The following is a 12,638-nucleotide window of genomic DNA, read 5'->3' on the forward strand; positions in this document are numbered from 1 at the left end:
CCAGAGCCTCCTCCCCTTTGCCCTCGCCCCCCTCCTTCTGCCTCACTCCTGCAATACCAGCAATATCAACTCTCTTTTGTTTTAATTCTTTATTTCCTCCTTAATATAATGTACACCTGCTCTATAAGAAAGACGTTAGCTGTTGTGGCACAATGCTCAGACATAAAAGATGCCCAAATAGCTTTACAGAATAGTCAAAGAGAAAAGTCACAGACCAATAAAAAGACAAATAATAACACAAGAATGTATCAGAAGAGGTATCACATTGGGATACTTTAGAAGAGTGAGTTTAGGCACCAGTAGTGGGAGTGATCATAGGTCTTTAGGAGTGGACTGGGAAGAAGGAAAAGGTGTCTAAAATATCAGGTGAGTTAGAAAGCTCATTTATTTTGTTGCTGATTTCAGGGTAATGTCAGGTGACTCACTGCTTTTTGGTAAACTAGAGTGAGAATCTTAAAGGCTGAAGTTTGCCAAAGGTGGCAGCAAATCAAGACCCAGATGCGCTCAGAATTTTCCATTTCCAAGTGAAAATATTTGAGAAAAGTGGCAAGGGTGGAGAATTCTAGAAGTAAATAGAGTAAAATAGTTCTTGTCCAGTTCTCATGTCCTTAGCTTGCCTCCTTTCACATGCCAGCCCAGGAGACGGTTTATTCCCAAGGTTTAGGTCCTCGGCTCTTGCTGGTTGCTCATGGGGAGCGACCACTGCTGGATCCAATACCAACATCAAGAAGTTCTTAGCCTACACCTGATGCTTTGTGAACCTCACCATGCCCTTTAATCCCAGGCAACCACTCACCTCTTCTGTTAACGACCACGTTTCTCTACGGCCTTTGTTCCTACTAGACATAAATGAGTGTGAGCGAGACGCCTGTGGGAATGGAACTTGCCGCAACACGATCGGTTCCTTCAACTGCCGCTGCAACCATGGTTTCATCCTCTCCCACAACAACGACTGTATAGGTGTGTATGCAAATCAGTGCCTCACATAGGAAGTGCATTTAATATATGCTCTTCGTAATTAGCAGCCTCTCCAGGGTGCGATTTTGTTTTCTGAAATATATGCCCTCTTATGTGGCAACAATTGGTTAAAGGATTTGTCAAAATAAGGTGCTAATTAAATGTCAACTAGAGTAATGACTGCCATGACTTTTATGTAAGTGCTCATCAGCAGCTATAATTTTTATATACACTGTGCTGTGAATTAAATACATTTTTTAATGAATTGATTACATCTTAAAACACATAAAAGTGATACTTTGTGTAGAAATTACATAATTCAGGAATAACGTGGACCCATTTGTCTCAATGTTGCGCTATAGACTCTCTTAAAATAAGTCAGTTATTGGGGGGCACGCTTGGCTGGCTCAGTCAGAAGAGCCTGGGAATCTTGATGGTGGGGTTGTGAGTTCAAGCCTCATGTGGGATGTGGAAATTACAAAAATAAATAAAACTTTTAAAAAGTCAATTATTAAATCTATAAAATCCTCCTTATAAAACATGCTATGTTATTTATAAGTGAGAATAATGATCCAAATTTTGCATTGTTGCTAGAGGCTAATTTTATATACTTCTAATTATGAGAATAATTAATAATACCATCAGCTGTATTGTGTGTTAGTAATTCAGTTTTAGCTTTTAAAAATGAAACCTAAAGGAAGATCAAGGTGAAACTCATATAAAGTTGTAATATAAATTATCAATCTGTAATTAATAGAACAGCGTAGTCTTGTTAGGTTTTAATAGGTGAGTAAAGCCAGGTGTATTGTTACAAACTAGATATTTATTGGAATTTTTCATGTTTGGCTGAGCCAGCAAAAGCCTCTGAAATTTCAAATAAGTATTTTTCCCTTTAAAGGTTTTGATCATTGCTGGAATTATGACATTTTCTTTGGAATATATCAAAGGGTATTTTTTTGGCAGATGTTGATGAATGTGCAACTGGAAATGGGAACCTTTGCAGAAATGGCCAGTGCATCAATACAGTGGGGTCCTTCCAGTGTCAGTGCAATGAAGGCTATGAGGTGGCTCCAGATGGAAGGACCTGTGTGGGTGAGTGCTGCCTCAGAATTTCAGAAAGAGATTCCAAAGTATGTTCTCCAAGACCAAAGAATCCTGCAGTCTCTGTCAATATCCTTCCTTCAGAAGGCTGGAGAGAAAAAAAAAATCAGAGTGGAATTACAGCAGTCCTACCTGTTGACTGCGTGTGTGTGTGTGTGTGTGTGTGTGTGTGTGTGTGTGTGATATCTATAACACACTTCCCTATTATGTTTTAAAATTAAGTTATTGTAATTACAGAGAATAGTTAAATTGTTAAATTTCACAGAAAGCTAAATTGTTCCATAAACAATTGTAATTTGCTTTCTTATATTTATTTTCTTTAAAACAGCTTTGTAGAAATCTCTTCTATAATCTTTTGGGTGCTCTCAAAAATCTTCATACCCATTAACTTTTCACAAGCTACATTTTTCTGGAAATATTTAATTTGTGATAAGTCACATAAAATATAGTTGTTCTGTACACTTCTGAAAGCTGACAAAGCTTCTTTTTATTGAGTCATTAATTTTTCTCCATATTAGTTTTATGTATTTCTTTGATTTGATTCCAGTTTCTTGGAATTTTAATTGCTTGATGGAAAACATGCCAGTGGGAACCTCTTCTTTCTTTCTCCCTTTTCTTTGCAGATATCAACGAATGTCTTCTAGAACCTGGAAAATGTGCACCAGGCACCTGTCAAAACTTGGATGGGTCCTACAGGTGCATTTGTCCACCTGGGTACAGTCTACAGAATGACAAGTGTGAAGGTAGGAGGGAGAGGGCTATCCATGTTTGGAAGCGAGCAGTATTGGTTACTGCACTGGCATTCTCAAAGTCCATTTTTGTGATGGTGTGCTGGTGTCTTCATTTTGCACTTTATCAGAAAAAAATCCAAGAGCAAAGGGTGTGGCTTATGTTCTCACACTCAGCTGATGAGGCAGGAACATCTAATTCTCATGCTGATATCTGATGACACTGTTTTGCTCTGTGCCTATGAGTGCTCATATGACCCTGACTCTTTTCCAGGGTGCTTTTAGGCATCTTGTAAAAAACCCTGGTTTTCATGTTTTTAAGTATCAGTAGGTTGCAACTAAAAATAGCTTCATGATTTCAGCTAAAATCTTTAAGTGACCACATTCAAGGTTGAATGATTATGGCTATATAATTTATCTACGTTGTTTGACCTATACAGCAGTGGAAATGTGTTACTACAAATAAATTCTCAGCAAATTTTATAGTACTGCATTCTTCAATTCATATGTCATTGAATTAAATGAAGGGCATTAATTGCTAGAACTTCATAAATAACTGGGCTAAAAGGATTTTTAAGAAGTCACCTAGTTCATGCTCCCAAGTTTAAACAGGTCTGTATCTCATCCATAATGAGTAAGAATTTTCTCCATTTCTCCACTTTTAATATCATGGAGAAATTTTATCATATACCCAGTTTACATCATAGTCAAGTGATAATATTCTAAATGGAAACAAATTATTCCTAAATGCAAATTATTATGTGTTATTTTACTTTCACTAAATAAAGATCAACTACTCCATGATTAATGCAAAACTCCCCTAAGATGAACAGAATGGAAATGTATAGAAAGAAAAATGACTTCCCAAATACTTAGTAATGTACCCATTCCACCATCTTTGTCCCCCTATCCTTATGAAGTCATCACCTACAGGTTAATTTCTACTATAAGAGAAAGAATCCTATTGGCAATGACAAAAACAACAACCAAAAGAAATACTCGAGCATTTTTACAAAAGTTGGCTTTTCTTTTAAGAAATGGTTGGATGTGAGAGTAGTGGGAACATGAGAATGGAGTCATTCAGTCAGCAGCAGCTCAGAATCGTTGATATACCACAAGCAATGTGATGTAATTAATTATAAAGACAATGTAATAACATAGAGTGATGAAGAGACTGGTTTTTCACTGAACAGGAAGATCATGACTTTGAGCTGCACATTTTGAGAATACCTATTGTGTAGTATTTACAATATTAAGTCAAGATGATGGAATTAATTTCCCAACTTCCCCTTAGTGGGACCTCATGGGAAGGAACTTGTATAATAGGAATACATTCTGATGTAGGTGTAGAACTCTTTGCACAAATGCAAAAATAAAGAGCCCCATGATATAAAAGATACATGTTTTGTTGGGAAAAAAGGTATCAATAAAAATAGCATGGCTCAGAATCAAGACTTACCTCTATTTTACTACAAATTCCAGCTGAAAGTCAGGGGAAAAGATGGGTAAGTCTGTTGGAAAGAGTGACCACACTTTTCCCAAACATGGGATGATCATGTAATTCACTGACCAAACCAAGACAGTTTTAAGGAGGGGTCTGTTAATAACAAGGCTAGGACAACAGGCATAACTAGGACTTTCCTAGGAAAACCAGAGCATATAGTTACCCAAGCTATTCAAACATCACTGTAGACCACCTTTAATCAACCCTTCCTAGTGCTAAGGTATGTTAATACGCTAAAGGAAGTATATCACAATTATAAGTGCATCAACTTCCTGTTATCTATATGACAAAAGAAAAACTACAGCCTATACAAGAAAGACATTTGTGTTTTGAGAAAAATTAATCTGCAAATGAAAGTTAGGGACCTCATCTTCTGTGGTATCTTTAGCTTATACTTGACATAATTATTGTCATGAGTGTTAGTATTCTTGTTAAATTCATAGTTTTCCTAATAGCATGGAGTATTGGGAAAAGCACTGTGAATGGATGGAGGGAATAAGTGTTTCGTTCAAAGGTCTAGATCTCTCACTGACTCATTGTCAACACAATTAAAATTGTGTTGTGGTGACTCTGGAGTTTCTTGCTTCTTTTCTAGCTTAGGGTGGTAGGAAATTACCTTTTCTAATTGGCCAGGAAACTCAGTCTGGGTAAGGGATATTTCTTAATGTATCCTTTAGAAGGCACTTGCAGATTCCATTTTTACAATAAGAACTTTCAAGATTAATTTTTTAAATTTTTTTTAACGTTTATTTATTTTTGAGACAGAGAGACACACAGCATGAACGGGGGAGGGGCAGAGAGAGAGGGAGACACAGAATGGGAAGCAGGCTCCAGGCTCTGAGCCATCAGCCCAGAGCCGGACGCGGGGCTCGAACTCGCGGACCGCGAGACCGTGACCTGAGCTAAAGTCGGACGCTTAACCGACTGAGCCACCCAGGCGCCCCTCAAGATTAATTTTTAAAAAGATATCACAGCCTAGAGGTCCACTCAGCATGATGATACAGGAAAAATCCTTATTGGAAGAGTTGTACTTTGTACTTCCACACTTTGCATTTGGTATCTGATGATGTCTCCATTGTGTTTTGGCTTTGACACATGTTAATTCTTTTAGATATTGATGAGTGTGTTGAAGAGCCAGAAATTTGTGCCTTGGGCACATGCAGTAACACTGAAGGCAGCTTCAAATGTCTGTGTCCAGATGGATTCTCCTTGTCCTCCACTGGAAGAAGGTGCCAAGGTAACTGCCTTTGAAGGCTTTAGACTTTCATTACTCTGTGTTTATTTGTTGTGGTTTCACTTTCTTAAACATGGCAAAGCTTTGATTCTTTGTGAAAGAGAAGATGGAGAGCTTTCATTCACTCAGAGGTCTAATGATTACCATATGTCAGAAAGTTCATTTTTACTTTTAAAGTTGAAAACTCATCCATCAAGTTAGGGTTGCTTGTACAACAACTGCCCTGGCACTTGAACCTGTCTCTCCCTCTAAGAACACGGATGCTGATAGGTCACTCAGTGGGGGATCAGCCATGAGCCACTGAATACTGCAAAGCCTGGGGGAAGTTCAGCTCCATGGTCTCTGCCTCTGAAGAGGTGACTTTGCATAAATGTGGCCCAGACTCTAGACTTTCAGTCCAAAAAATGCAGATTAATCCACGTGCTTTCAGGATATAGTGCCCATCCCTCATATCACAAGTTTTCTAAGAAAACAAACTTGAACTGACCAGGATTCTTGCTGGGACATCATCTGTTTTCAGGAGTAATATTTGTGAACTTAAAAAAAGGAAGCCTGAATTTAAGCATAACACGGGCTATTATATTATATCTCAGAAAACTGTTTAGCTCGTAGTAAACAATGCAATGGTGTGTGTCTATCCATTTATACATACTAGTTTAATGAATTTAGAACAAAAAGCCCCATGCACACTTATTTCTCCCCTCCACCTCAGGGTTTTGTTGTTTGTTCTTTTATTGTTCAGGTTTTTCTTCTTGGTTATTTTGTTATGTTTTGCTTCCATATTACTAAACAAGAGGCAAGGGATATCATTTCAAATTCCAAAAATTGGGGTTTGGTCTCAGCTTCGCCCTCTGTAGCCTAAACAAGTCATTGGATCTTTGGGACGCTCAATTTCCTCATTTTAAACAACCATAATAATACCCGGCCAACCAATCGTACTAAATACGTAACAAAACTTTGTTAGTTTCTGAGTCTTTCATAGAGTCTTGATGAACTTTTCACCTTTCAACTAGCCCTTTTGTTAGCCAATATTTAGAACTGTGAAGGGGGAGTTGAGACTTCTCTGATTGATTTGATCTCATAGGTGGCTGTCAGAAGCCCACATGGATTTCAGGCTTGTGGGTGGGGTGATAGTTGATTCAAGCAGATATTCTGTTATGGTACAGACCAGCCAGATAAATTCTAAGTCCTACTCCCTTGTTTTTGTGTGCCTTTGGCTTGGCCCAAGTTTGGAAAGAAAGCAGTGAGAAGCCAGGTGTGAATCTGCCGATGTGGCAGGCCAGAGGAAACTCATAGGCTATTAATTCAATTTGCACTGGCCTGTCACAGAGGAGGCTAACGCTGCAGGAAGAATCAGCCCAGCTGTGAGCAGCCTTGCCACATGCTCAGCTCCAAGAGGCAGAGCCAGACTTGAGGAATGCAAGCAGGGAAAGTGACTTTTGTAGTTCTGATGAAATTTCAAAGGTCATTAAGGGCTCTTTGCAGATGGACTGGTAAACAGGCATCCTAGTGAGTCCTAGTTAAAGTGTGTGGGCAAGCATAGCTCTCTTTCCCAATGCAAGGCACCTTTGATTAATAAACCAAATCTAGAGAATCACCAAAAGCAGATGTAAATCTCCCACAGGACACAAATTTTGCTGAAGCCAGGGAGTTAAGAGCTGGGTTTTACTTACAAGATGACAAATTAGGAGTCAGGCTTCTATTGCCCATGAAATGAGAAAATTCCACAGAGCAACAGATAATGTTTTTGAAGGAACAATTGTGATAAGACTCAGGTCAACAGATCTTGGCACCTGAAGGCCACAGATATAAAGGGACCACTCCCACTTAACAAAGTTCACTTTACAGTTTACACTTCGTGTGTTTGAGCCTGCGTAATGGCGAGGTTTTTCTTTTTCTGGAGGTGGGTTGGTAAAGTGATGCTGGCGAGACAGGGCTGATTTATGGAGCAGGGTTAATGATAAATGAAAAGGAATATCTAGGTTTAACAGAAACATTTTAAGGTGGAAGACAACAGAGACAATTAAGTTTTAATATATTCATTGAGACATTTTTGTGAGTAGTCACTAAATGATACCTTAAGACAGTTGTAGGTATAAATAATAAACACGAAACATTGTATGTGACAATGAACTTAAAGAATAAAGCGAATCAAAAGGTGTCATTAGAGAAACTATATTCGTTAAATCTTGAAACTTCTCAGCAAAGCGAATATTTGGAGGGCAGGCATGTCACAGGGCAAAGACTGGCTTTTAGTGCTCTTGATCTTCAGAAGATTCACTGAAAGATACCTCTTAGGTCTAGCTGTAACCAATCTGGAGGTGGAGTAAAAATTAGCGAGAAAATGTATCTGGAAGAGTTGGTTGAAGAAGTTGAAGAAGTTCATTGGGGAGGCCAACTGAATTAGACTTACCAAAGCCTGGTATATATGTTTGATTGGTTGATATTTTTACTTTAATTCATGAAAATTTTTCTGATACGATCTTTGGCAACTCAATTATTCTTACACTGTCTCCTTTGTCACGAAATAAAAGCTGAGAAATTGTCTTAACAGAAATGCATAGGTGGCTGTTATTAATATGCTGCCTGGGGTTGAAAAACAGTGACAGGAGAGAGCATACCTGATCATACATAAAGAAGGGGCAATTCCTCAAAATGGATATGAAAGCATTTCCTTAAAACATGCAGATTTTAGCCTCCATGTAACTAGAGGGGAGTCTATAAGGCTTTGGATGCCAAATTTGAGGGGACACACTCCAGGCTTCTGGATGAGCTTACTTTTTAGAGCCACCCAATTTGCTCTATAAGAAATGGAAAAGTCAGTTTCCAAAATTATGTCAAGCAATGCTGGAGAAGTTTGTAGCAACTAGATCCCATCTTCCATGTTGGAGTCACCAAAAAATAACCGATATTAAAGAAATGTATTCTTTGAAAGAAAAATTATTCTCCCTCCTATCTACCCATCTCCCTGCCCTCCTCTTTACCTTCCCTCTCTGTTGAGCTAAACAACCTTCTGTATCGTGTGTGTGTGTGTGTGTGTGTGTGTGTGTGTGTGTGTATAAAATCTGCAGAAAGCCCCAAATGGCGTTTTGTAAATAGCAACTACATCAATAGCTGCTTCAGTGAATGACCATTATTGTCGTATTTTTGCCAGTCCACAAAATTGCCACATCTTTATTTGTTCTGTGCTTGGAATCAGGGGTTTTATTTGGGTTTATTTGGTTGTATTTTGGCTGAGGGGACCCAGAATAAACAACCTGGTGTGAGAGCATAGTAAGTACCAGAACTGGGAGGCCTACCTTAATTTAGTATGCTCACTAAATATTACCCAAAACACATGTAAGCACATCTGTCAATGGAGGGGTCTTGTGAATTATTCCACTTCTTAATGTCCCCACCCGGAAGTCACTGATGATGTCAGCTTTGAAATGTGATAGTGTTGGAGTTTGTTGTTCACATCAAGTTATTTTGGAAAATTGGCTAAAATGAGAAATAATAAAGTGAAAGTCACATGGATGTACTCATCAGATCTCACTACGAAGGTTATCTATGACTTTAAAGATCTGAGCTCAATTACTGTTATAGTCACTTACGTTATGGAATATTACTATTGTAATGAAAAGAACAATTTAACAAGATGGATTGTTTCTCATTCACTATTATACAGTAACGATGTAGTAGGAAAGCATCTAAAGGGTCTCCTGGATTTATGCTGCAGATTTGCGAATGAGCTACTGTTATGCGAAGTTTGAAGGAGGAAAATGTTCATCACCCAAATCCAGAAATCACTCCAAACAGGAATGCTGCTGTGCCTTGAAGGGAGAAGGTTGGGGTGATCCCTGTGAGCTGTGCCCCACTGAACCTGATGGTATGTCTACCATCTGCACTTCTCTTTTGGCTATTCATACAGCAGCCTGGCTGTGAAATGAGAAATACTGGGTGTAGCCCTTCAGGAGAATAAGACAATTTAATTTAACTGTAAGTCTACCCACAATATTCATTAAGATGATTTTAACTCAAGAGCTGGGTAGTTGTTTCCTTCTGAAATGTGCTATGAATCAGGGCAAGCGGTAGGCACTGGGAGCCTTGTTCACTTACTCTGATATCTGGGCTTTTCTTGTTCGGTTGTTTCCTGATACATGCAGCCTGTGGCAATCTGGCCATCACTCACTGCTTCGGGAACAGCCTGTAGCTAGTTGCAATTAGCCTGTCTACTAACAAGCGTTCATCTCTACCACAGAGGCCTTCCGCCAGATCTGTCCCTATGGAAGCGGCATCATCGTGGGGCCTGATGATTCAGCAGTTGGTAAGTGGCCTGCACTGGATTCTCAGCATTTTTTAATATTCTTAACCAGCCTCTTCCCTGCCCTTTCTCCAGCTGTTCTTTTTTCTCCACATTTATCTTGGGAAATAAAGCTCTAATTTTTGTCTTTTGATTTAGATACGAATTGTATTATTGTATTATATGGTAACATGATATTGCAATATTAGATATTTCATTGGTTAGACAGTGAAATGATTATAATTTACCTTTGTGTTCCGAAAAAGGTACCTTGGGGGTGCCTGGGTGGCTCAGTCAGTTAGGCCTCCAACTCTTGATTTCAGCTCAGGTCATGATCTCATGGTTTGTGAGTTAGCCTTACATCGGGCTCTGTGCTGATAGCACGGAGCCTGCTTGGGATTCTCTGTCTCCCTCTCTCTCTGCCCCTTCCCTGATCTTGCGCTGTCTCTCAAAAATAAAATAAACAAACATTAAAAGAAAAAAAAGAAAAAGGTACCTTGTTATTCACTTTTTTTTAATCCTTTACTTAAGATATGGATGAGTGCAAAGAACCAGATGTCTGTAAACATGGGCAGTGCATCAATACGGATGGCTCCTATCGCTGCGAGTGTCCCTTTGGTTACATCCTGGAAGGGAATGAATGTGTAGGTGAGTAATAAATCGGTTTCTTCCATAAAGATTTTACAGATTAGAAATTACGCCAGTTAGCATTCCTGCTAGGAAGAATAAGTACCAAGATTGGGACAGAAATAGGTTTTGTCCATTCATTCATGCGGCATTCATCTAGCAATACTAGCTGAGTACCCCATGTGTCCAGCACTGTGCTAGGCTCTATGGCTACAGCAGTGACCCAAGCCAACATGGTCCCTCCTTATAGTCTAATGGGGAAGACGCTGGACACATCTGAAGAGATAGTTGGAAAGGAAAACATTATAACATATTCTTTTAATTTAAAAAAGATTGTTGATGATCATAATTGTATTCTCTCAATATGTAAAATACAAAATTTATCCAGATTTTATTACATTTAGTAACGTGAAAGGCTATGTACACAGCGTAAACTCCTCTTGTTTTTACTCTGTTATTAAAATTTCAGAGAATGGCTCCTATGTCTGACCTTTGAGCTCTTAATCCATACCAACTCAAAATTGAATCCAAGTATGATGTCTAGGTCTCTAAAAAATCCAAAGAAGTTCAATTTAATCTGAATTAATAATAGCATAAATGCTGAATGTTTGTGTACATTAGAAAGCGTTCTTTCCATACAAGAATCAGGGCATGAGGACTTCCCCCAAAGCTGTGGCCTCGGAAGCGTAAACAAGTTCTAGTCTTCCTAGGCCTTAGAATGTAATGTTATGCAGATTAACTTATTTCCATTTACCCTGCAGCTCTAAAAATCTATGATATGTGATTTTTATTCACTTGAAAGAGATGTAATATTCTGGACAGTGAAATGCAATTTCATAGCAGAACAAAAGCAAAGTTGTCAATGTTTTCTCTTTGGAATCTTCAGTTAGTGCTTCTCTGTGCGTGACAGATGAGCCTGCTCACCCAGGTCTCTGTACCACACCTTCTTGCCTTTGCTTTTTGACTCAGAACCCAACATGAAATGTAACCCTGATGGCAGTCCATTACTATTCCGTGTCCTAGATAGCTAAAATAACAATGTTATTTCTCAAAAAGTTCCCTTTCCCAGAGGAAGACATTCTCCTCAAGAGATGTGTCAGAAGAACAGCCAGTATTGTAGGTGGATGGGTTGGGAAGCATATATATTTTTTAGAGCTCCTTGGTAAGACTTGTTCTCTCTCCACAGTTGTTTACAGAGATCATACCCTAAACATATTTCTTTGTAGCTTTTCTTCTGCCTAACGTAAACCATCTGGTTTCAACAGAATCAACAAAAAATCTGTGTGAATCTTGATTTTATCCAGTGTATTAATTTTGCTTAACCTCTGGTCTCTTGCTTTGTGTAAGCGGAGTCTTCTATTTTATATCTGGCAAAACTCCATCATGTTTAAGGCTTCTTAGAGAATGATGTAATGTGAGGCCAAACTGGAGATATATTTCTAGGTTTATATAAGTGAAAACTTTTGACTTGTGAGAGAAGCCTTGTTTTAACCCTTTGAGCATCTATTCCCAGTAGGTTTACCTCTTCATAATACAGGAAGCTGGAGAAGCTCACAGAGAAAAGCACTATGAGGGCTGGAAGCCCAGATACTGTCACTGTTAGTGCCACTGTTACTTAGCAGGTGAAATTTCACAGCTATAAATCTGAGGAGATAAGACATGTGCACTCCTTTCTTGCAAAGACAGAATGAGAATAAAACAAGATGCTACAGATCAAAGTACTCTGATAGGGTGAAACGTATCATTTGAGTCCAAGCCCATTTTTTTCTTCATTTGTCGTATTTTGAATACACTCTTGGTCACTTGCAGATACTGATGAATGTTCTGTGGGCAACCCCTGTGGAAATGGCACCTGCAAGAATGTGATTGGTGGTTTTGAATGCACCTGTGAGGAGGGATTTGAGCCTGGTCCAATGATGACTTGCGAAGGTAAACCTCTTTGCAGAATAGTTGGTTACATCTTCTGATCATGGAGACAATAGCTGGCTGATTACGGTCCTTGATATTAAATCCCACCCAGGGTGTGCAGAATAAAGAACATCTGGCCTGATGGGCCAAACCGTCACTTCTCCTGAAAAAGGTGGAGGTGGTTCGTGGCACCAGTTATGCTGCCTATCATGCAGAGCTCCTGTTGGTGTCTCCCCACTGCTAGTATTTGGATATAACTCCTGTCTTGTTTGCTACCTTCTATTTTCCATTTTCCCC

General features: G+C 39.0%; 1 protein-coding gene across 1 annotated transcript in view; it reads left to right on the forward strand.

Annotated features, from left to right (window-relative positions):
• FBN1 (fibrillin 1) overlaps nt 1-12,638 on the forward strand; it is a 234,275-nt gene that overhangs the window by 198,824 nt on the left and 22,813 nt on the right. Inside the window, exons 47-54 of the mRNA XM_060618611.3 lie at nt 844-960; nt 1,921-2,049; nt 2,682-2,801; nt 5,402-5,527; nt 9,243-9,392; nt 9,765-9,830; nt 10,338-10,454; nt 12,243-12,362. Coding sequence (XP_060474594.1) covers nt 844-960; nt 1,921-2,049; nt 2,682-2,801; nt 5,402-5,527; nt 9,243-9,392; nt 9,765-9,830; nt 10,338-10,454; nt 12,243-12,362 — 945 coding nt within the window. The remainder of the gene's footprint in view (nt 1-843; nt 961-1,920; nt 2,050-2,681; nt 2,802-5,401; nt 5,528-9,242; nt 9,393-9,764; nt 9,831-10,337; nt 10,455-12,242; nt 12,363-12,638) is intronic.

This window comes from Panthera onca, chromosome B3 (genome assembly GCF_046562875.1).
Source record: "Panthera onca isolate mPanOnc1 chromosome B3, mPanOnc1 haplotype 2, whole genome shotgun sequence".
NCBI classification, from domain to species: domain Eukaryota; kingdom Metazoa; phylum Chordata; class Mammalia; order Carnivora; family Felidae; genus Panthera; species Panthera onca.